General features: G+C 63.8%; 2 protein-coding genes across 8 annotated transcripts; one reads left to right on the forward strand and one right to left on the reverse strand.

Moving 5' to 3' along the window:
- LOC123357056 (WD repeat-containing protein 13) lies at positions 1–13,134 on the reverse strand. Of its 7 annotated transcripts, none has more exons than XM_045000302.1 (10): positions 13,007–13,134; positions 6,714–6,797; positions 5,913–6,153; positions 5,617–5,726; positions 4,417–4,547; positions 3,782–4,089; positions 2,978–3,158; positions 2,754–2,895; positions 2,270–2,388; positions 1–1,873 (listed from the first exon to the last, which is right to left on the reverse strand). In XM_045000302.1, the coding sequence occupies exons 1-10, from the start codon at positions 13,048–13,050 to the stop codon at positions 1,689–1,691; spliced, it is 1,545 nt and encodes a 514-aa protein (XP_044856237.1). In that variant the 5' UTR covers positions 13,051–13,134; the 3' UTR covers positions 1–1,688. The 7 variants fall into 7 exon arrangements, with proteins under 7 accessions (XP_044856237.1, XP_044856240.1, XP_044856241.1 ...); XM_045000305.1 differs by having other exon boundaries at positions 12,970–13,092; XM_045000306.1 differs by having other exon boundaries at positions 12,960–13,085.
- Positions 13,135–13,251: 117 nt separating this feature from the next.
- Positions 13,252–20,986, forward strand: LOC123357060 (ZW10 interactor-like). The gene is made up of 10 exons (XM_045000313.1): positions 13,252–13,361; positions 17,561–17,660; positions 17,904–18,024; positions 18,140–18,306; positions 18,504–18,560; positions 18,746–18,897; positions 19,010–19,202; positions 19,459–19,583; positions 19,658–19,817; positions 20,479–20,986. The coding sequence occupies exons 1-10, from the start codon at positions 13,336–13,338 to the stop codon at positions 20,539–20,541; spliced, it is 1,164 nt and encodes a 387-aa protein (XP_044856248.1). The 5' UTR covers positions 13,252–13,335; the 3' UTR covers positions 20,542–20,986.
- The last annotated feature ends 2,627 nt before the right edge of the window (positions 20,987–23,613 follow it).

Here is a 23,613-nt window from a genome sequence, read left to right on the forward strand (position 1 = left end):
GGGGTCAGGGGGGCCCATGCCCACCCTTCCCCCGTTGGACTTACCTCACCTGCCGCTTCCCCCCTCCCGTCAAGGGGGTTTTATAGGAACAGCTGTTGTGGATTTGAATCAGTTGGTTCCCAGGCCGTGTAAAGACCCTGGCTACTGTGTACCGAGCGCCACGGCCTCCTGGGGGAAGCTGCCGGTTTGGGGGGATCCAGGAATATTCAACTTGAAGCCGCACTTGACCCTGCGTCCCTATGCAACCGGCAAAGCAGCTGGGGGGGGGGGGTGTTTTTAAAAGAATTTGGGGCATTTTGTAAATGGACTTTTTCTACCAAGTATTTTTGGTTGGGGGGGAGGGGAGGGAGCAGGGGTTGGGGGGCAGCGGGGCCGATGTCTGTGATCAAGGCAATTAGATGGTTTGATTCTGCACCTGGTGGTGGTATCTGGTTATTTTGGCTTGTGGGGACAGTGCCCTGTGGTTATAACGGCTGGAGAATGGGGTCGGGGGCTGTCTGTTTAATTCCAACCTCTTAGTGCAAAGAAGAGAGTAGATGGATTTCTCTCACTCAGCTGGAGGAGTTTGCTTCACTGCCTGTCCTAAACTGGCCAACAGTTCCCCAGGTGTCCCAGCCCGGAGGCTGCTGCATTTTCAGTGCTGGGCAAGCTGCCCCGTGATGCATTATACACAGCTGTTCCCTGGCTGCCCCGCCCCAGAGGCGGTTGCATCTCAGTGCTGGGCAAACTGTCCTTTTACACTCGCAGGTTGGGGACGGGTCCAGGCCTCAGATGTTGTTTGTGTGGAAAGTGAGGCCCCAGCCCTCCCTCCCTCGCTGGCATCAGAACGGGAGCCCTTCTCCAGCACTGCTGGCACAGGGCAGGGCAGCAACCCAGCTGCCTGAATCCACCCCTCCGAGAACCCGGCCTCCTGGGGGTATCGAGTCAGGGGCCTGGGGACAGCAGAAGGCATCAGTCACCCAGGCAGAGGCGGGAGCCCCTAATAACGCTTGGTCTCTGCTAGCGCTTTCCAGCACCAGCTCTCACGTCCTGTCAGTATCGTTCGCCCTCTACTACTGATGGGGAAACTGAGGCACAGGGACTTAGAACCAGGCACGGAACCCAGGCGTCCTGCTGTCTAGGCCGGAGGCTCCGTGGCAGCCGTGACCCAAAGGGACATGCCAGCAGCGTACCCCTGGGGAGTGAGGGCAGCCCCAGGGAACCGACTCCGAGAGGCTGCCTCTGCCTGCGTGTACCGCGGCTATGGCTGGGGGGGCACACGCAGAGCCCCCCACCCCAGGGATCTGGGCAAAGCCAGCAGCGTCAAGCAGGGCTGTAGGTCAACCTGTCCCTGTAACATTCCCCCCCTGGAAATAATGTAACCCCTTGCCAGCAGGGGGGCCAGTAGCTCTGGGTCCTGCCCCAGTCACACCAGCAGCCTGAGGCTCCCACCCCGGCCAGAGAACCCAGGCGTCCTGGCTCACAGGAGGAGGGAGGAAGCGGGTGAAGCACAGGGGGGGCCCCACCCCCAGGGAGAAGACACGACAGGGGGCAAAGACCACAAAGGGTTACATGGGGTCAGAGGGCAGCTAGGCCCCTCAGCCGCCAGGGCCAGGGAGCCCGGCTCAGAGGGGAGCGGGGGGGTGGGTCGGGGGGCCGGGAGCCCGGCTCAGAGGGGAGCGGGGGGGTGGGTCGGGGGGCCGGGAGCCCTATTTCTGCTCGCGGCGCCAGACGATGACCATGCCCTTGGCGTCGCTGGAGGCCAGCAGGCTCTCGTCGCAGTTGAAGCTGACGCCCAGCACGGCGGCGCTGTGCCCCTGCAGCTTGTTCACGATGGCCCGGCTGGCGCGCTCCACGTCGAAGAAGTAGACGCACATGTCCTCGCTGCCTGTCACTGCAAGGGGGCGGAGTCAGGGGCGGGGCTTGGAACCCGAGGGGCAGAGTTGGGGGGCCTCAGCCCTGAGAACCCCAGGGTGGGGCAGGGCCTTGGCAGGCAGATCCCTTTAGGGGTGGAGTCAAGGGCGGAGCCAGGGGCACCAAGCCCCCTGGGGGGAGGAGCCTGCCCCAGGAACCCCATGGAGGAGCAGAGCCTGGGGTTCTGGGGGTCAGACCCAAGGGGACTGATCCACCCAACCCCACCCCAGAGGATTCTGGGAGGGAGCTGAGCAGCAAGCTTGAGAAACCATGGGCTGGCTCTGGCGCCCCAGGGGATTGTGGGGGTGAGGGGCCAGGGACCAAGCAGAGGGGGCTGCCCCATGGGCCCCTGCCAGTGTGTGTGGGGGGCTCTTACCCACGCAGGCCCCCTGGCGGAAGGACATGAGGGGGCAGAAGATGCTGCGCACGGGGTGGGAGCCCTGCTGGATCTGGAAACTCCTCTTCAGCTGCAGGGTCCCCTCGTTGTCCACCACCCTGTGGGCAAAGCGGGTGTGAGCTGGGGCAGGCCCCCCAACTGAGCCTCCCTGCCCCACCCACGGGTGCCCGGCCCTGACTGCCAGGGAAAGCACCCACCGCCCTGCCCATGGCACCCCCTGGCACACAGCCCTGCCCCATGGCACTCCCCAGCCCTGACTGCCAGGGAAAGCACCCCCTGGCATGCCCCGGCACCCAGCCCTGACTGCCAGGAGAGAGCACCCCCACCCTGCCCAGGGGACCTGCCCTGCCCCACGGCATGCCCCGGTGCCTGAACGTGACTGCCAGGAGAGAGCGCCCCCACCCTTCTCCTGGGGACCTCCTGGGGCCTGGCCCTGCCCCATGGCACCCCCCAGAGCCCTCACCGGTACAGGAGCAGCTTGTTGAGGCAGGCGTTGATGAGCAGCGAGGGGTCGCGGGCCTCCCGGCTGACCCAGGAGCGGGCCGAGATGCTGGTGATGGAGCTCCCCTCCTGCACCACCAGCCGCTTGGCCTTGGTCAGCTTCCCTGTGGGGTGGGGGCAGAGGCGGCGGTTAGGGCGGGGGGGCGAGGGGAGCCCAGCCCCCCGCCCGCCCAGGGGGCGGCTCACCCGTGGCCATGTCGAAGAGGAAGGAGAAGACGCTGCCGCGGTCGTCGCCGGCCCAGAGCAGGCGGCCGGGGGCGTCGAAGGAGAGCGCCAGCACCCGGCCCGTCAGCTTGCTCGACCCGCCCTTCACCTTCTTCCCCGTCGAGATGTTCACCACGTGCAGGTTGTGCTTCCCGTTCCCCACCTGCGGGGGGAGCCGCCGAGCCGTCAGCCCCCTCCCCCCCCCGGCCCCAGCCGGCTCCCCACGGGGAGGGGCTGATGGGCCGCAAGACGCAGCAGAGCAGCTCGGCGCCGACGGGGTTGGGCTGGGAGGGCAGTTTGGGGGGCTTGGGGGCCGGCTGGGGGGCCGGGGTTCGGGGGCTGGCTGGGGAGCCGGGGGGACAGGTGGGCAGGCGCTGGGGGGGCCGGTTGGGGGGCAGGCGGGGGCTCACCACGGTGAGGTTGTTGTTCATGGGCTGGAAGACGCAGCAGAGCAGCTCGGCGCCGTCGGGGTCGGGCTGGGGGTCGGGTTAGGGGGCCGGGGGGCCGGTTGGGGGGCAGGCGGGGGCTCACCACGGTGAGGTTGTTGTTCATGGGCTGGAAGACGCAGCAGAGCAGCTCGGCGCCGTCGGGGTCGGGCTGGGGGTCGGGTTAGGGGGCCGGTTGCGGGGGCTGGGGGGCCGGTTGGGGGCCAGGCAGTGGCTCACCACGGTGAGGTTGTTGTTCATAGGCTGGAAGACGCAGTAGAGCAGCTCGGCGCCGTCGGGGTCGGGCTGGGGGTCGGGTTAGGGGGCCGGGGGGCCGGTTGGGGGGCAGGCGGGGGCTCACCACGGTGAGGTTGTTGTTCATGGGCTGGAAGACGCAGCAGAGCAGCTCGGCGCCGTCGGGGTCGGGGATCTGGCGGATGCACTTGCCCTCGCCGGCGGCCCAGATGCGCATGGTGCCGTCCAGCGAGGTGGAGACCAGCACGTCGTTGGAGAGGGACCAGGCGAAGTCGGAGACGCCGCGGCTGTGGCCCCGCAGCACCCGCAGCACGGCGGGCGGGGCGGGCGCCAGCTGGCACACCGAGATGGTGCCGTCCAGCGAGCAGCAGGCCAGCAGGTGCTTGTCGTCGTTGGCAAACTGCACCTTGGGCACTGGGGGGGCGGGGGCGTGAGTGGGGGCACCGGGGCATTGTCACCTCCCACGTGGCACCCCCATCGCCCCCTGCCACGAGGCACTGTCCCCCCCCCCGGGAGCTTTCCCCCCCTTCCGGTATTTCCAGCCCCATCTGCCCCACACAGGCCGTCCCCTAGGCCCGGCTCCTCACACCACATCCCCCCCAATCAGACGCCTGCCCTGGCCACATGGCATGACCCTAAGTGTCCCCCACTTCCAGTCCCCTCCCACTCCATGGGCGGGTCTCGTCTCGCTCTGGGGGGCCCCTGCCCTGAAGGGGGTGTGGGTACCAGCTCCCCCCTCACCGGCCTCGTCGACGTGCTGGTCGAAGACGTGGTACATGCCGGCGAAGGCGTAGTTCTCGCTCAGCGTCGTGTCCCCGGCCATGGCCCGGCTGGCCTCCGCCACCGACGTGGGCACCACGCTGCCAGGGGGTCTGGGGGGGGGGTCAGAACCGCCACTGAGAACCCAGGAGTCCTGGCTCCCGCCCCACCCCCAAACCGCATGCTCTAACTGCTACACCAGGGGCAGGCAAACTACAGCCCGGGGAGCAGGGTCTGGGGCTCGCCCTGCTCTGGCGCCCCGGCCGGGAACCGCAGCTAATGGGAGCTGCAGAGGCGGCGCCTGCGGACGGAGCAGCGTGTGGAGCCCCCTGGCTGCCCGTGTGCGTAGGAGCCGGAGGAGGGACGTGCCGCTGCTTCCGGGAGCTGACTGAGGTGAGCGCCTCCCGGAGCCTGCACCCCGGAGCCCCTCCTGCCCCAGCTCCTGCCCTTGAACCCCTCAGTGCCAGCCCAGAGCCCCCTCCTGCACCCCTAAGCCCTCATCCCCAGCCCCACCCCAGAGCCCTCACCCCAACCCCCAACTTCAGGAGCATTCATGGCCCACCATACAATTTCCATACTCAGATGTGGCCCTCGGGCCAAAACGTTCCCCCCCACCCCCCTTGCGCTATACCCTACTCTCTTCCCAGCGCTGGGGAGAGAACCCAGGAGTCCTGGCATAGCTCTGTGCGTCAGGGCTAAAGATCCCCCCTTCCACCTCCCCAGTGCCAAACCCCGGACTCCTGGGTTCTCTCCCCGGATCGGGGAGGGGAGTGGGGGCTAGTGGTTAGAGCAGAGGGCTGGGGGCCAGGACTCCTGGGTTCTCCCCTGCTCTGGGAGAGGAGTGGGGTGTAGCGATTAGTGTGTGGGGCGGGGGCTAGACCAGGATGGGCCCTCTAGCTATCACCAGGAGAGCTCGGTGGTGCAGAGAACCCAGGAGTCCGGCTGCCCCAAGCCCAGCTCCAGCTGGGGGGCAAAGGCAGGGGCCCTGCCACAGGCTGGGAGCAGAGCCCAGGTCCAGGGCCGTGGTGCCACCTGGCTGGGCAGGGCTGCCGGGGGCTGCAGAAGCCGGGCAGTATCATGGCAGATTCTGGGGGTTGTCACGGCAGAGCCCCGGAGAGACATGGGGGTGCAGCCATGGGCACCGCCCCCGGAGCACCCCCATCCCTGCACCCCGTCACTCACCGCTCGTCGTACGCCGCACGGTTCATCTGCGCCTGCAGCTGGTAGGAGCCGCGGCTGACGGAGCGGCGATGGCCACGGGCCCCCAACGCTCGGGCATCATCCTCAAAGTCCTAGGGGAAGATGGACAGGTCACTCGGATGACGCGCCCCAGAGGTGGCTGCACCTTAGTGCTGGGTGAGCCACCCCCGTGCAGCGTTATGTGCGGCTGTTCCCCAGCTGCCCTGCCCCAGAGGTGGCTGCATCTCAGCGCTGGCTGAGCCACCCCCGTGTGACGTTACGCGTGGCCTCTCCCGTACCTCCATGCGGTCCAGGGTGGTGCGGCTGCTGCGGACGATGCTGTTGCTGTAGGCGCGGAAGCTGCTCTGCTCGGAGAGGGGCCCGTAGCGCTGCGCCAGGAGCTGTGCGCGCAGCCGCAGGTACAGCTTGCGGGCGCCGGGGTCGTGCCCGGCCTTGGCGTTCTCCCGCAGCAGCTGGCTGCGCCGCCGGATGTACTGGGTGCGGAACTGCGGGGAGCCGGGCGTGCGGTAGGCGTTGTACCTGCGTGAGAGCACCCCCCTGTGACCCCCGGCACGGCACCCCCCCAGGGGAGAGCCCCCTGTGACCCCCGGCACAGCACCCCCCCAGGGGAGAGCCCCCTGCCCAGCCCCCCTGTGAGCTCCAGCACAGCACTCCCCAGGGGAGAGCCCCCCTGTAGCCCCCAGCCCCCCTGTGACCCCCAGCAAAGTGCCCCCCAGGGGAGAGCCCCCTGCCCAGCCCCCCTGTGAGCTCCAGCACAGCACCCCCCAGGGGAGAGCCCCCCTGTAACCCTCAGACCCCCCCGTGACCCACAGCACAGCGCCCCCCCGGGGAGAGCCCCCTGCCCAGCCCCCCAGGGGAGAGCCCCCCTGTGACCCCCAGCACGGCACCCCCTGCCCAGTCCCCCCATGAGCTCCAGCACAGCACCCCCTAGGGGAGAGCCCCCCTGTGACCCTCAGCCCCCCCGTGACCCCCAGCACGGCGCCCCCCAGGGGAGAGCCCCCTGCCCAGCCCCCCTGTGACCCCCAGCACCTGACCTTGACTGCCAGGGGCGAGGGCCCCCACTGAGCCCCCCGCCTCACCTCGCGTCCACTGCCAGCACCTGTTGCCACACTGCGGCCATGCCAGTCCCGGCCGGTGCCTCGGGGGAGCTGGCCAGGGGGAGCCTGGGGGGGCAAAGGGGGGCACAGTCAGTGGGGGGGGGCAGCCAGCCCTGGGGCTCCCCCACCCCCGGCACAGCGGGGGCTTCACCCCCTCCCTGCCCCCTCGGGGTCCCAGCCCCCCGGCAGCGCTGCAGCGGGGTGGGGGCAGGAGTATTATGGGTTGGCTCAGGTTGTTGCTAGGGAGCGGGGGGGGGGGCTCATGGCAGATTGAGCTGCAGCCCCCCCGGGGGGGGCCTGTTGCGAGCCCCCCCATTGCAATCCGGGGGGCGGGGCCGCTGCGATGCAAACCCGCGGGGGGGGGGTCGGTACCTGGGGCGGGTCCCGGCCTCCGTCCCGGGGCCGGCGGCAGCGGCTGGGGGCGGATGCGGCCACGGAGCCCGCCCCGGACCGAGCCGCATGCGCCTGGGTGTGCGGGGGGGGGGGGAGGGCGTTATCAACCAATAGTGCAGCGGCCCCCTCCCCCCGCTCACCCTGGCACCCGCCCCCCTGCAACCCGCCCCCCCCCCGCCCCCCGGCACCAGCCCCCCTGCCACCCCCCCCCCCCCCGCCCCCGCCCCCCCCCCGCACCCAGGCACCCGCCCCCCTGCCACCAGCCCCCCCCCCGCACCCAGGCACCAGCCCCCCTGCCACCAGCCCCCCCCCCCGCACCAGCCCCCCCCCACGCCCCCAGGCACCTGCCCCCCGGCCCCCAACCCACCCAGGCACCAGCCCCCCTGCCACCAGCCCCCCCCCGCACCCAGGCACCAGTCCCCCCCCCCCCCACCCCCCCAGGCACCAGCCCCCCCCCCGCACCCAGGCACCAGCCCCCCCCGCCCCACCCCCCCCTGCCACCCGCCCCCCCAACCCACCCAGGCACCAGCCCCCCCCACGCACCCAGGCACCAGCCCCCCCCGCCCCCACCCTCCCAGGCACCATCCCCCCCTGCCACCAGCCCCCCCCACGCACCCAGGCACCAGCCCCCCCGCCACCAGCCCCCCCCCACGCACCCAGGCACCAGCCCCCCCCGCCCCCACCCCCCCACCCACCAGCCCCCCCCGCACCACCGCACCACCCCCCCTCCCACCCGTCCCCCCCCCACGCACCCCGGCACCAGCCCCCACCGCCCCAACCCACCCCGCCACCAGCCCCCCCCCCCGCACCCAGGCACCAGCCCCCCTGCCACCAGCCCCCCCCCCACGCACCCAGGCACCCGCCCCCCCCCACCCCAACGCACCCAGGCACCAGCCCCCCTGCCACCAGCCCCCCCCACGCACCCCCCCACCAGCCCCCCCGCCACCACCCCCCCCCCACCCACCCAGGCACCAGCCCCCCTCCCATGCATCCAGGCACCAGCCCCACTGCAACCAGCCCCACCCTGATCCAGGCACCCGCCCCCCTGCAACCAGCCCCACCCCCACGCACCCGCCCCCCTGCAACCAGACCCCCCCAACCAGCCCCCCTCCACGCACCCGTCCCCCTGCACCCGGCCCCCCCCCCCGCACCCAGGCACCAGCCCCCCCCACCCCAACCCACCCAGGCACCAGCCCCCCTCCCGCACTCAGGCACCAGCCCCCCCCCGCACCCAGGCACCAGCCCCCCCGCAACCAGCCCCCCCCCAAACCCAGGCACCAGCCCCCCCGCAACCAGCCCCCCCCAAACCCAGGCACCAGCCCCCCTGCAACCAGCCCCCCCCCGCACCCAGGCACCAGCCCCCCTGCAAGCAGCCCCCCCCCACGCACCCCGGCACCAGCCCCCCCGCAACCCGCCCCCCCCCGCACCCAGGCACCAGCCCCCCTGCAACCAGCCCCCCCACACACACCCAGGCACCAGCCCCCCTCCCATGCATCCAGGCACCAGCCCCACTGCAACCAGCCCCACCCTGATCCAGGCACCAGCCCCCCTGCAACCAGCCCCACCCCCACGCACCCGCCCCCCTGCAACCAGACCCCCCCCACGCACCCAGGCACCAGCCCCCCCCACCCCAACCCACCCAGGAACCAACCCCCCCGCAACCAGCCCCCCCCTCACCCAGGCTCCAGCCCCCTCGCAACCAGTCCCCCCCCAAACCCAGGCACCAGCCCCCCCGCAACCAGCCCCCCCCCGCACCCAGGCACCAGCCCCCCTGCAACCAGCCCCCCCACACACACCCAGGCACCAGCCCCCCTCCCATGCATCCAGGCACCAGCCCCACTGCAACCAGCCCCACCCTGATCCAGGCACCAGCCTCCCCTCCCACGCACCCAAGCACCAGCCCCCCTGCAACCAGCCCCCCTACCCCCGCAACCAGGCACCAGCCCCCCTACCCCCGCACCAGTTCCCCCCTCCCCCCTGAGGCACCAGCCTGCCCCGTCTCCCCCCCACAGGGTGACCAGACAGCAAGTGCAAAAAATCGGGACGGGGTGGGGGGTAACAGGAGCCTATATAAGAAAAAAAAAAAATCAGCCTGTCCCTATAAAATCTGGTCACTCCCCCCCCCTGCAACCAGCCCCCCCTGCACCCAGGCACCAGCTCCTCCCCCTCCCCCCATGCAGCCAGCCCCCCCTCCCCGCACCCAGGTAGCAGCCTCTCCCCCTCCCCTCCATGCAACCAGCCCACCTCCCCTCTGCACCCAACCCCCCACACCGCAGGCACCAGCCCCCCCCTGCAACTAGCCCCCTCCCTGCAACACCAGGCACCAGCCCCCCAGGGGGCTGAAGAAATCTCCCAGCCACTGGTGAAAACATCTGCACCTCCCGGCTGGAGCAGGAGCAGGAGCAGGAGCAGGAGCAGGGGGAAGCTGCAAACTGGGCCCTGGGCTGCCACCAGGGCACCCTGCAAAGCAGCCGGGGCTGATGGCCAGCAGCCGGGCCCCAGAACAGAGCCTGCCCCACCAGCTTGATCTCCTGCTTTGACAGGTGGGGGGAACCGGTTTGGTGGAGAGGGGGGACGCGGGGACACATCACCCCACACTGCGGAGGCTGGAAGAGACACGAAGTCGGGAAAGCAACTGAAATCCTGCTCTGTGGATGAGCTTTCCCGAGGGGCCGCCTAGCCGAACGTCTCCGTTACTGAGGGACCATCTACGCCCATTGCTCTAGCCGCTCAGTATAGCTTGGGATGAATGATGTACCCCAAAAGCTGGAGGCTAATATTTTCACTGGCTCGTTCCATTGATTAACCATCAGTCGGGATACTGCAGATGATGGACTAGGTGTATTTTATGACTTGCAAACCCCATTTTGGGATCCTTGAAGCATCATACCCAGATGTACAGGAACACTTTCTGTAACCTGGGAAGATCCTTTTAAACATTAGCTTGAAGAAATAATTTTATACAGGTCGACGTATGAAGGGGGCACACATGTGATTTGTATCTCTGGCCCAGAAATACCTTGCAACGCCGGCTACAACTGTGCCAGGCGAACGCCTGTTCTCTCACTTTCCGGTGCCAGTGTAAATAAGAAGCAGGCAGCATGATCGCCCATAAGTGTAAACACACTAGTTCGTCTTTGCGATTGGCTGAACGAGAAGTAGGACTGAGTGGACTTGCAGGTGCTAAAGTTTTAGATTGCTTTGGTTTTGAGTGCAGCTATGTAACAATTTTGTTGTTGTTTTTTTACACTTGTAAGTTGCACCTGCAGGATAAAGGGATTGCCCTACAGCACTGGGCTGAGGTGAACTGAAAAAAAATATTATTTCTCTTGTTTAGGGTGACCAGACAGCAAATGGGAAAAATTGGGACGGGGTAAATAGGAGCCTATATAAGAAAAAGACCCAGAAATTGGGACTGTCCCTATAAAATTGGGACCTCTGATCACCCTACTCTTGTTTATCTTTTTTACAGTGCAACTATGTGTAATCAAAACTACTGCTGCAAAGTGAGTACGGTAAACTTTGTATTCTGCATGGTAATTGAAATCAATATGTTTGAAAATATGGGAAAGCATCAAGAAATACTGATCAATGTAAATTGGTGGTCTGGTATTGGTTTAACAGTGCGAGTAAAAGTGTGATTAATCGCGACTATTTTTTAAATCTAGTTAATTTGTTTTGCGTTAATCACTTGCCGTTAACCGCAGTGAATTGACAGCGTCCCACATGACAGTCTGATAAGTAAGCTGGAGAAATGCTGCCTTGGCAGAATTACCATTAAGCGGATACAGAATTGGTTAAATAACCACAAGCAAAGAGTAACTGTTCATGGACTGATGTCGGATTGGAAGGAGGTCTCAGGTGAGGATCCACAGGGATCTGTTCTGGATCCGGTGGAGGTAGGTATACAGAGCAGACTGATCCAGTTTACAGACGGCACAAAGCGAGGGGGGGTTGCCAACACTTTGGAGGACAGAGCTGAAAATCAGAGGGATCTTGATAAACTGGAGAACTCGGCTGTAGCCAACAAAATGAAATTCAACAAAGACCAACGTAAGGGGCAAGAAAAACCCAGTGCGCCAGACAGACCGGGGGAGAACTGGCCAGGCAGCAGCGCTGCTGGGAAGGAGTGGGGAGTTGTGGTGGATCACAACCTCGACAGGAGTCAGCACCGCGATGCTGTTGGGGAAAAAGAGCACATGCAATTTTCGGCTGCATTAACAGAGGCGTGGCTGCAGGTCCCAGGATAGGCCTCAGCTAGAGGACAGTGTCCAGTTTTGGTCACCAGTGCACAGAAAGGATGTGGAGACACTGGGTAGGATCCAGAGGCGAGCGACAAAGCCGATCAAAGGGGTGGGACATCGGCCACGTAAGCAAAGGCTGCAGGAACTGGGAACGCTCAGTTTGGAAGAGAGATTAAGGGGGGACGTGTGAGTGATCTTCGACTACTCGAAAGGCTGCCATAGAAAAGATGGAGACGGGTGGGTCTCTCTTGCCCCAGAGGGCGGGACAGGAGGCCGTGGGGTCAAACTACAGCACAGCAGATTGAGATTAAATCTCAGGGAAAAGTTCTGAACGGGAAGAGCAGCAGGACGATGGAACTGGGGCCTCGGGAGGTCGTGGAAGCTCCTTCGCTGGAGGGTTTCGAGCAGAGGCCGGAGCCACCTGTCTGGGACGGTTTTAAATCCTGCAGCGTGGTAGGGGGTCAGACTAGGTCCCCCTTGCGGTCCCTTCTCACCCCACGGGTCATAGACTCTCAGGGTTGGAAGGGACCTCAGGACGTATCTAGTCCAACCCCCTGCTCAAAGCAGGACCAATCCCCAACTATTTTTTTGGCACCAGATCCCTAAATGGCCCCCTCAAGGATTGAACTCACAGCCCTGGGTTTAGCAGGCCAACACTCACACCACTGAGCTATCCCCCACCCAGAGTCAAGGAACCTATAATCCCCCACCTCATGCACAGCCCCCATTGCACCCCAAATACCATCTTCCACCCCAATGCACAGCCCCATCGCCACCCCAGCCCCATGGCACCTCGGTAGCTTTTGGGTTCACCATGAAAAATGCCCTGCACAATCCAAGGGGATCCGCTCGCACTGCAGCGGTGGTAGGGCTCTTACCCTGTGGTCTCTCCCCGGCTCTGGGAGGGGGATGGGGTCTGGTGGTTGGGGGGGGGGGTGCTGGGTCCTAGGAGTGGGGAGGGAGCCAGGACTCCTGGGTTCTCAGGAGGGGGGGGGGGGCGCAGGACTCCGGGGTTCTCAGGGTGGGGTGAGGGGAGCCAGGACTCCTGGGTTCCCGGGGGGGAGGGGGCAGCGCAGGACTCCTGGGTTCCCGAGGGGGAGGGAGCGGCGCAGGACTCCTGGGTTCCCGAGGGGGGGGGGAAGGGAGCGGCGCAGGACTCCTGGGTTCCCGGGGGGGAGGGGGCAGCCTGTCCCCCTCTTACTGGAATCTCCTCCAGGCGGGGGGGTCCCGGCTGCTGGCGCTCAGTGATCGGCCCTTCCGGGCCATGGCGGCTCCTCCCCAACTCGCACCTGGGGGCAGGTGCTTTATAGCCGGGGGCGGGGCCAACACCTGCGGCTCACCTGGATCCCGCCCCCTCCCCTCCCCTCCCCGTGGGCTGGGGGAGGGGCTATGAGCCGGGACTCCTGGGTTCTCTCCGGGCCGGGGGCGGGTCCTGACTCCCTCCACCCACCCCCTGCGCTCAGTGAATTTGGAGCCTCCCAACCTGGCCAGTTGCTCCCCCTCGCCTCCTGCCTCTCCTAAGATGGCGGCCTCAGGCTCCTGCCCTATGCCAACATGGCGGCCCCCATGGTTCCAAGATGGCCGCCCCCACCTGGACACACCCCTTCCCGTTGTTCCTAGATGGCTGCCCCCTGCTACCTCCGTTTCAAGATGGCCGCCCCCATGTCCCCCGGCTCCAACATGGCGGCCACCCTCAAAGGGGCCGCCTTGTGGCCGGCTCCTTGGGGCTCCGGGGCGGGGCCTTCCCTGAGGGAACTCCCCTGCTGATTGGCTTCTTCGGAGGCCCTGGGCGGGACCTTCCCTGAGGGAACTCCCCTGCTGATTGGCTCCTTCGGAGGCCCGGGCGGGGCCTTCCCTGAGGGAACTCGCCTGCTGATTGGCTCTTTCCGTGGCCGGGGCGGGGCCAACAGCGTTGAAGGAAAAGGCGCGAGCGGGGGTGGCGGCTGGAACAACAGATCGGTCGCGGGATGGCAGCGGCTGGGCAGGCCCGGGAGTGAGTAGTTGGGGCGCCTGGGGGGCAGGGGGATAGTGTGTCCTTGGGGGGGTCCCCCTCAATGGGGCGGCGATGGGGGGGTCCCCCTCAATGGGGGGGCGATGGGGTGTCCAGCGGGGGGTCCCCCTCAATGGGGGGGCGATGGGGTGTCCAGCGGGGGGTACCCCACAATGGGGGGGCGATGGGGTGTCTAGCGGGGGGTCCCTCTCAATGGGGCGGCGATGGGGTGTCCAGCGGGGGGTCCCCCTCAATGGGGGGGCGATGGGGTGTCCAGCGGGGGGGTCCCCCTCAATGGGGGGGCGATGGGGTGTCCAGCGGGGGGTCCCCCTCAATGGGGGGGCGATGGGGTGTCCAGCGGGGGGGTCCCCCTCAATGGGGGGGCGATGGGGTGTCCAGCGGGGGGTCCCTCTCAATGGGGCGGCGATGGGGGTGTCCAGCGGGGGGTCCCCCTCAATGGGGGGGCGATGGGGGGTCCTTGGGGGGTTCTTGGGGTTCTACATAGGGCGCGGTGAGGGACACGGGTCCGAGGCAGGCTCCTGAGGACGCCGCGTCGCCTGGGCGCCCGTCTCGTCCCGATCGCATCGACCCAGACCCAACTCCGGCAATTTCGACCCTCCTTGACCCTGGAGCGCCTCGAAAATCAGCCTTGAGCCTTTGACCGCAACTCTGCGGGGAGCCGCGGCCGGGTTGGCTGCCCTGCCGCGTTCTGCGCCGGTGGCTCCACGTCGACGGCGTTGCCGTGCTCCACCCGAGAGGCGATCGTGTCACCGAGGCTGGGCTGTCGTCTGCCGGCGTGGACTGGAGTCCTCCCAGTTGAGCAGCAATGTCAGCGTCGGAAGCGTGGCCGTGCCCACGAGCCTCCGAACTGAGCAACTGTGGGCGTGAACCTACCACGGGAGGAGACGGCGCGGTGGCTGGGAACTCCTCGCACTCCTCCCCTCGGTCCTCCAGCATCACATCTGCTTGGGTCCAGCTGTTCTCCGCTCGTGGGCTGCTCTTGCCCAAATATTTGGCCATCTAGCCGGTGGAGATTTGGTCCTATGTGGTGGAGGATAAGTAGAACTAGGTGCCATCTCTAGACATGGAAAATTAGATGTTTATCTGTAAATGGTGGTAAACATTGGTTGTGCCTGCACGCACCCAAACTGGCACTAAATATTTCCACCGATGAGTGTCGAGATTTACGGAGAGGCAAAAAATGCCAATTGAGAACTTGTTAGAGACCATTGTTAAATTGTTCTCGGCTGAGATGCCCATTAAGCCACATGGCTGTGAAAATTTAAATGGGTGAAAATACCAATAAAATGTTTCAACCCTCCCAAATTTTGTGCGACTGTGAAAACAGAAATAGATTAAAAATTGCAGAATAAAGCTTAAAAATAAACATTACTATCCATAAAAGAATGAATTTGGCCAAGCCTAGTTAGCTGCGTGTCGTTGGGGCTTAAGTCCGAGTCATCTGACAGTTGTTTGATAGGAGTGGACAGAGATTTGATCCTTTAATGGGACTTCACTCATGAGGGATCTGGTGGTGGAAGTGAAGTTGACCGTCCTAGTGTCACTCTAGAAAGGACTCCGACCATTTCAGAATGTTCTCCTGGACCCTGCTGCCTTTCCTGGCCGAGACAGCGAGATCACAGTTGACTAACACGGCAGAAAGCATGAGAAAATGGAGATCTCTCCTCCATCCAGTGATAGGTCATCCATTGGCACCGCTGAAGTGGTTCCAGTTCCACATCTTGAATCCAGATGGTGATGGATCTAGATGAGCTTGGAGTTGCACTTTGTGGGGGACTAATACTGGCCAGTTGTTGGCTAGACCCGCTGGATCCGTTGCAGGCTTGAAGGAGATGACGACACTTCTGTTGACCTTACACCCTTGACCAGATCTTGGGAAACTTGTCCTGCTGTTGAAACTAATCTGTGCTCAAATCACTTTATGTTGAGTCGTCTGACTGGTTTAGAGGACGACTTGCGCTGTGCCACTTGAATTACTAACAACAGTTCGGAGTGGTCTGCCCCATACATGGCTACAGTGACTTGTCGAACTTGCTGCCAATCGACAATGTAGTCAGTAAGATGCTGTTTGGATCTTGGGCTTGCTTGTGACGTTTTTGTTTCGTCAGATAGGTGGAAAAAGCCGTTTGCAATTGCTAATTAGTGAGTGCGACCATTGCTATTCTCTTTCTGAGTCCCATCGTATCCGATGGCGTTCCGCCAGATTACCCCGTTCCTGCCAACGTTTGCGTTAAAGGTCCATGATGATTAGCTTATCTGACGTTGACATGATGAGTTTGTCCAAGTCACTATAATTTTTTTCCACATCATCTGCATTTCTCATGGTAGGGACGTACATGCTGCTCATGGTAACGTACTTACATTTCAAAGGCAACCATAGACCCATAAGATGGTCACTTCTGCCTTTAGGTAGACTTTCAAGCTTGGGAACAATGCAGTTGCCGATTTCAAAGCCAGCACCCGCTTGTCACGGCGCTGAGGCTGGGCGAACTCACCAGGAGAGCATATACCCCACTCCGATCTCTGCGAGTCACCCTTCATCAGTAAACCTGGTGTCATGGAGAGCGGCAATGTCCATTTTTAGCCACAGCCGCACCTGCAAGATATCGGTGTCCTCTTTGGTCATGAAGGGCGATGACGAAACGGTGCTAAAGATGCTGTTATGCAATTATTGAGGAATAAATGTATAAATAATGAAATAGGCTTGGTAATTAGTTTGAGATTTAAGCTTTCAAGCTCTTCTTCAGACTTTATTGTCTCTTTCCCACCAACAGAAGTTGGCCCAATAACAGATATTTCCTCATCCATCTTCTCTCTGTTTAAGTATGTGACCTAGCGTTATAAGACTTAGTTGTGTGTATTGGGGGAGAAACAAGGACACCACAAATTAACAAAATGGCCTCCAAATTTTGGTGCACGTAACCCCGAGGTTCGCCATGTTAACCTGTTGGAAACGCTGGGGGAATGTCCAGCCTTGAATAGCTGATGGTAGCAATTGGGGTCCCCCAATTACAGTTACCTGGAACGCCCCGTGTGGACCGGGCCCGGTGAGCAAATTAAACATGGCTGCCAGCCACAGGTGGGTGGATGGGAGAAAGGGTATTAAAGTAAGGTGAATGTCTGACGTCTAGTGGGCACATTGGGGTGGCAGATACCCGCTTATGGGGCGTCCTCCACTAAACTCTTCTTGTCTCCATCAGGAGGTCTCCATCAGAAGTAGGCGCAAAGTGGGGGTTGGCTTGTCCATATCTTTTTTTTTCGATAACTGCAATTCTCCTAGTCAGTATTTAAATCCTCAGTATAGTTCTCATATCTCGATGTCTGGCTCCCCGATTACATCCTGAATTCCTTCGCCAGCTACGCGTGGTTAAGACGGCAGGGCTAGTCCCTTGTGCCCTCTAAATCCATCCAAGGGCCACGTTCCCATCCCTGGATTTCATTGGGAAGCAGGGCCAGTTCTGACTGCCGTGTCTTGAGTCCGGACTCCTTATGGTGGCCAGAACTTCTCAAGGAGAAGCTGCCGGGTGACTGTTGCCCACTGTCTATAGACAGGGCAGGTCCAAGACTTCCTCGGTGCGCGTGATTCTCTCGGAGCTGGGGTACGATGTAGGGAGTGGATATGTGGGATGGGCAGAGCAGTTTATTGCCCCGGGTAGCTTATTGGGGCCAGAGTTGGCCTCTTCATTGGAGGTTTTCTTGCTGTGGGCGCGTGAGTCACCCTCCAGGGATGGGGGAGAACCCAGGAGGTCTGGGGTGGGAGAAGAGAGAGGGGCCTTTTAGGGGGCCAGTGTCTCCATGGTGGAAACTGGCGTAGAGCAAAGATGACTCCCCTGGTTCTTCATCTCATGGGTGGAAAGGGCTCAGCTGTGGGACTGGAGCTCTGTAGGCGGAGATTTGGCCAGATTGTTGCCTCTAGGGCAGAGATCAGGGCCTGGGGGAGTCCAAGCAAGGCGATGAGGTTGGTGGTGCTGTAGGCGTTGAAGCCTCCGGGGTGTTGTTCCCACCCCAGAATCAGCTGCCACGGGAATCCTTCCATCCACGGAGGCTCAGAAAGGAGCACGACGGCTGGGGATCTTGGGCTTCTGCCGTCAGATGAGCGATTTGGGGGCTGGGGCTCCTCGCAGGCTGGGCCTATCGCTCCCTGGCTGTGACCCTCTCCCTCTCCCTGCCACTCCCCGCAGGCTCCTGGCCCAGCTGGATGAGGCGCTGGCTTTCGAGGGGCCGACCCGAGAGGAGCTGGAGGCGGAGCTGCCAGCCAAAGTCCTGGTGGAGCATGCTGTGGTGAGTGATGGGGCAGCGGGCCTCTGCCTTTAGGGGGCACCAGCTCTGATCCAGCCCCAGGGGTGGGGACTGGCTGGCCCAGGCAAGTGGGGAATGGGACACGGGGCCTGTCCCCCCTAGGAGGTGCTGGATCCCATCCTGTCCAGGGCGTGGGACTGACTGACTCAGGGTGGGCAATGGGGCATGGGGCCTTTCTCCTCCAGGGGGCGCCGGCTGTAATTTCCCCCTACCACGGCTCCCTAGGACACACGGAAGAAGCAGAAGTGGATGTGCAGCCAGCTCCACGTGGTCAAATTCCTGCTGGAATTCTTGGACCAGAGGGACTCAGCCCCCTTTGACCAGAAGACCACAGAGGCAGCCGTCCGTGAGTAGCCCGGACTCCTGGAGGCTAGTGGGTTAGAGCTGTGGTGGCTCAGAGCCAGGACTCATCAGTTTGATGCACTGCCTCTCTTTCCCCCCCGCCACCTTCCCTGGCCCAGGGAGCGAGATGGTGCAAGCCAAGCAGCAGTGGAAGGAGCTGAAGGCCGGCTACCAGCAGCGGGTGGAAGCCATCGAGGGGGCAGTGCCCCATGTGCTGGCCCAGCTGGAGAAGGGACAGCACCTGGCGCAGCGGCTGAAGGAGGCTCTGGCGCGATACGAGGCCCAGGTATGGTCCTGTCCTGGGCGTGTGTGAATCCCACAGTGGCCACCAGCTGCCCAGGGGGCTCCTGGGATTCCACTTCTGCCACCAGCTCCCCTTGGCCCTGGGGGAGGGGCCCTGCGGCGTCCATCCCACTGCTGCCACTAGCTGCCTAGGTGGTCACAGGGACCGCACCGTTGCCACCAGCTCCCCTCTCCCCACAGAGACACGAGGCTGAGAAGGCGGCAAGGGACGCCCAGGAAAGACGGCAGAAGGAGCAGGTACTGACCCAGGGGTCTGTGGGGGGCAGCCGTGGGCACGGGACCTTTTTGGAGCCAATCAGTGGGGGGAGGTGGTTAGGACTCTTCTAGGAAGGGCTGGTGGGTTGGCTGTGGGAGGAGCAGTGGGACTGGTCAGGGCAGCAGCTGCCCCATTTCACTGTTGTGTCTCCCCCACCCCAATCCAGGAGCAGCTGGAGGAGCGGCAGCAGCAGCTGGAGGAGCAGGCGGCTTTGCTGCGGAGTCGGGTGGAGGCTCAGCGCCAGGAACTGCACCGGCTGCAGGGGGAGCTCCAGAGCCAGGAGTGTGTCGCCAGTGGCTGGAGGGAGAAGGTGGAGAGGTGAGAACCCAGGAGTCCTGGCTCCCAGCCCCCTCTGCTCTAATCACTAGACATCTTCCCCCCCTGCATGGAGTCAGGGATGGAACCCAGGTGTCCTGCTCTCTTCCCCCAGGAGCTCTGCCCTTTGCCAGCTCTTGGAGACTCTCCAAGGGGTCCGGCTGGTCTCTGCCTCTGCTGATGGAATTGACATGGAGCTGACGCCCGGCCCCCAGCCGACGACCCCTGACCCCCAGGCAGCGACCCCCAACCCCCAGCCGCTGAGGCTCACCTTGTGCTGGACGGAGGATGGGAGCATCAGGGTGCGGGTGAGTAATGGCCTGGGGGCAGGGGCAAGAGGCTGGCTGGGTCTGACCCAGGGAGGGTTTGGGGGGGGCCAGGCTGGCTGGGTCTGACCCAGGGAGGGTTTGGGGGGGGGCCAGGCTGGCTGGGTCTGACCCAGGGAGGGTTATTGGGGGGTCAGGGGTCGTCGGCTGGGTCTGACCCAGGGAGGGTTATGGGGGGGCCCGGCTGGCTGGGTCTGACCAGGAGGTCAGTGTGTCTCTCTCTCTCTCTGCCCCACAGAGCCACAGTCCCCTCTTCCCACCCCCCGCGCCCTGCGCTGACGTCCGCAGCACCGTCCTGGAGCTGCAGCACAGCTACAGCCAGCTGGCCCCGCTCCTGACTGAGATCCAGGCCCTCCAGACCAGGTCTGTCCCCCACCCCACCCCACCCGCCCCCACCTTGTAGGGGGCAGCACTGATTCCCCCCTCCCTCCCTGCAGGTTCCCCATTGACTGGCAGCCCCAGGAGCGCCGGCTCCGCTTCCTGCAGCCCTCTGCCGTCTGGACGCTGGCGGTGGAGCCGGGATATCCGGGGGGTGGGGGGGTCCGACTGCTGGCGGTGCAAGGGCAGCGTGGCCCTGGGGACCCCGGGGCCTGGAAGGTCAGTGGATGGGGAGAGATCTGGGAGAGTGCCAGGGGCTGCGGGTCGGGAGTGAGGGGCACCGGCAGGGCTGGGGGGAGCCCAGGGCTGGGCGAGCAGGGGCTACAGGTCGGGAGTGAGGGGCCCAGGCAGAGCTGGGGGGAAGGGCTGGGCTAGCAGGGGGCTGCGGGTCGGGAGTGAGGGGCACAGGCAGAGCTGGGGGGAAGCGCTGGGCGAGCAGGGGGCTGCGGGTCGGGAGTGAGGGGCACCGGCAGGGCTGGGGGGAACCCCAGGGCTGGGCGAGCAGGGGCTGCAGGTCGGGAGTGAGGGGCACCGGCAGAGCTGGGGGGGAACCCAGGGCTGGGGTAGCAGGAGCTGCAGGTCGGGAGTGAGGGGCACCGGCAGAGCTGGGGGGGAACCCAGGGCTGGGGTAGCAGGGGCTGCAGGTCGGGAGTGAGGGGCACCGGCAGAGCTGGGGGGGAACACAGGGCTGGGCTAGCAGGGGGGTGCGGGTCGGGAGTGAGGGGCACTGGCAGAGCTGGGGGGGAACCCAGGACAGGATTCCTGGATTCTAGCCTTTGCTCGCTGCCCCTCCCTCTTTCTGTGCCTCAGTTTCCCCATCTGTTGACCCAGCCTCCCCCCCCTCAAGTCCTCTAACCTGCCTGTCTCTCTCCCCTCCCAGCCCCCCCAGGAAACCCCATCCCTGCGTGACTGGCTGGAATACCTGAGCACCCTGGACATCTGAGCACCCCTCTGGGCCCCAGAGCCCCTTGTGGGGGAGAGGCGGGGGGGTGGGGGGGGAAGCTGTCCTGTAATAAACACACGTTTGTAAAGTGTTGTGATCACCCCTCGTTGGGGGAGCCCTAGATCACGGGCACCAGATGGGTTCCACAAGCAGCCCACGATCCACCCTTGGGAGACGGATACTGACCCTTCCCCTCACCCTCCAGCCCCCGTGCTGGCGTCCCCTAGAGGGGACAGGCCCCAGTCCCCAATCCTCACCCCCTTTGCTGCATCTGTGAGCCTGTCCGTATGTCGTTCCCCATCTGGCCACAAGGTGGGGCTCTTTCCCTGTTCAGTTTTACTTGCTAACGGGGCGGGGGGTGCATGCGTGTCTGTGGTCCCCTGCCCCTTCTCAGATGGGAGGAGCTCAGACCTGCCCCCCCATCTGGGATCATCCCCCCCTCACCTCAGCCAGGCTTGGCTGAGAACCCCAAGGGGGGTGGGGTTTGGGATGGAACTAGAGGAGTGGGGCAGGTTGATTTGAGATGAGGGGGATGAGGTATGGGGGGGAGGAGTGGGGGGTGGGGATAGGTTGGGGGGCAGTGCTGGAGAGATAGGGGGCTGGGTGGGAGCATGGGGGGTGGAGGACTGGCTGCAGGGCGAAGGAGGGCGATGTGGGGTTGGGTGGGAGTGGAGACTTGGGGGGTCTCTGTGACCTGGTACCCTAGAGCTGAAATTGACCAGCCCCAGTGAACCCCACTACTGCTGCTGGACTCACCCCAAGTGACCCCCCCCTGCCCTTTCCCAGCCTCCCCCTGGGTTTTTCTCTTGCACCGATGAATAGTTCAGGGGCTCGGGCTCTGTTCTCTCTCCTCTAAATAAGCCACGGCCCCCGTGGCTGCTGGGACTGGTGTGGGGGGGAGAGGTGGGGGGAGATGTTGCTTCCAGCAGCTGCCTGCAATTTCCGAGCAGTAAGTCTGCCCTATCTACGGGTCGGGAGTAGGGGTATCTGGCCCAGGTAAGCCCTCCATGTGGCGTTCTGTGCGGCTGTTCCCAGCTTTCCCGCCCCAGAGGTGGCTGCATCTCAGCGCTTGATGAGCCCTCTCCCTACATCCACCAGTAAACCCTTGGCTGACACTTTCCTATTGTTGCTATAACTCGAGAGTGGCAGCAGTGCTGGGGTTGTGGGGTTTCAATGGTTGGAGGCCGAGGATGGATACGCTGCCCCCCATGTGCCCTGTTGCAGCCCATCCTCCCAGCCTGGGCCGTGCCGGCATGGAGCCCACACTGGGCCGGAGTGGGGGGAGATAATGCAGTTTGCCTGCGGGGCCCATCTACTGCTGGCTGCTGTGCGTGGTGGGTTGAGTGCATCCACGCCTGGGAGGGACGACTCGCCTTTGCTTCCGCTTCAGGGACGCTTTTGTGCCGCTCAGGCAGAGAACCGCGAGACGCCCGTGATGGGGAAACGAGTGGTGGGGGAGGAAAAGGAGAGAAGGAAGAAAAGCAAGTGAGGGGGACAGAAGGAGGGAGGAAAGGAAGGTAAAGGAAAGACGACAAATGGAAAAGGAGTCAAGCAGGAAGAGGCGTGAGTGACGGAAGGAAGTGGAGAAGTGAGCGATACAAAAATGAAGAGACGAGTGGTACAGAGATATGAAGTGAGAGACAAAAGAAGCAAGTGATAGAAGGGAGTGGGAGAAGCCAGCGGGAAAAGGAAGGAAGGAAGCGAGCAATGGGAGGAGGGTGAGGAAGAAGCCAGCGGGAGGAGGAGGGATGCGAGCGGGAGGAAGGAGAGGGATGAGGAAGAAGCGAGCGGGAGGAGAGGAGTGAAGAGGAAGCGAGTGGGAGGAGGAAGGAAGCGAGTGGGAGGGGAGGGATGAGGAAGAAGCAAGCGAAGGAAGGAGAGGGATGAGGAAGAAGCGAGCGGGATGAGGAAGAAGCGAGTGGGAGGAGCGGGAGGAGGAAGCGAGCGGGAGGAGAGGGAGGAGGAAGAAGCGAGCGGGAGGAGAGGGAGGAGGAAGAAGCGAGTGGGAGGAGAGAGATGAGGAAGAAGCGAGCGGGATGAGGAAGAAGCGAGCGGGATGAGGAAGAAGTGAGTGGGAGGAGAGAGATGAGGAAGAAGCGAGCGGGATGAGGAAGAAGCGAGCGGGAGGAGCGGGATGAGGAAGAAGCGAGCGGGAGGAGAGGGAGGAGGAAGAAGCGAGCGGGAGGAGAGATGAGGAAGAAGCGAGCGGGAGGAGAAGGAGGAGGAAGAAGCGAGTGGGATGAGGAAGAAGCGAGCGGGAGGAGAGGGAGGAGGAAGAAGCGAGTGGGGTGAGGAAGAAGCGAGCGGGAGGAGAGAGATGAGGAAGAAGCGAGCGGGAGGAGCGGGAGAAGGAAGAAGCGAGAGGGAGGAGGAAGAAGCGAGTGGGAGGAGAGAGATGAGGAAGAAGCGAGCGGGAGGAGGAAGAAGCGAGCGGGAGGAGCAGGAGGAGGAAGAAGCGAGCGGGAGGAGAAAGAAGCGAGCGGGAGGAGAGAGGAGGAAGAAGCGAGCGGGAGGAGGAAGAAGCGAGCGGGAGGAGAAGGAGGAGGAAGAAGCAAGCGGGATGAGGAAGAAGCGGGAGGAGAGGGAGGAGGAAGAAGCGAGTGGGAGGAGAGAGATGAGGAAGAAGCGAGCGGGATGAGGAAGAAGCAAGCGGGAGGAGCGGAAGGAGGAAGAAGCGAGCGGGAGGAGGAAGAAGCGAGCGGGAGGAGAGATGAGGAAGAAGCGAGCGGGAGGAGAGGGAGGAGGAAGAAGCGAGCGGGAGGAGAGGGATGAAGAAGGAAGCGAGCGGGAGGAGAGGGATGAGGAAGAAGCGTGCGGGAGGAGGAAAGATGCGGGAGGAGAGGGATGAGGAAGGAAGTGAGCGATGGGAGGAGGGTGAGGAAGAACCGAGCGGGAGGAGGAAGGAAGCGAGCGGGAGGAGAGGGATGAGGAAGAAGCGAGCGGGAGGAGGAAGAAGCGAGCGGGAGGAGAGGGAGGAGTAAGAAGCGAGCGGAGGAGAGATGAGAAGAAGCGAGCGGGGAGGAGAAGGAAGCGAGCAGGAGGAGAGGGATGAGGAAGAAGCGAGCGGGAGGA

Source organism: Mauremys mutica, unplaced genomic scaffold, assembly GCF_020497125.1.
Source record: "Mauremys mutica isolate MM-2020 ecotype Southern unplaced genomic scaffold, ASM2049712v1 000298F_np12_obj, whole genome shotgun sequence".
NCBI lineage: Eukaryota > Metazoa > Chordata > Testudines > Geoemydidae > Mauremys > Mauremys mutica.

What these genes read in the sequence shown, in the direction of transcription:
- LOC123357056 (XM_045000301.1), bottom strand. Translation starts at nt 12,634, where the DNA reads ATGGCCCGGAAGGGCCGATCACTGAGCGCCAGCAGCCGGGACCCCCCC. An exon ending in CCCGCCTGGAGGAGATTCCA is followed by an intron (nt 6,798 to 12,569) that starts GTAAGAGGGGGA and finishes TTGCCCCCCCAG; the next exon opens with GCTCCCCCTGGCCAGCTCCC. An exon ending in CGTGCGGCGTACGACGAGCG is followed by an intron (nt 4,548 to 5,616) that starts GTGAGTGACGGG and finishes CCCCCCCCCCAG; the next exon opens with ACCCCCTGGCAGCGTGGTGC.
- LOC123357060 (XM_045000313.1), top strand. Translation starts at nt 13,336, where the DNA reads ATGGCAGCGGCTGGGCAGGCCCGGGA. An exon ending in GCGGCTGGGCAGGCCCGGGA is followed by an intron (nt 13,362 to 17,560) that starts GTGAGTAGTTGG and finishes CACTCCCCGCAG; the next exon opens with GCTCCTGGCCCAGCTGGATG. An exon ending in GGGACCCCGGGGCCTGGAAG is followed by an intron (nt 19,818 to 20,478) that starts GTCAGTGGATGG and finishes CTCCCCTCCCAG; the next exon opens with CCCCCCCAGGAAACCCCATC.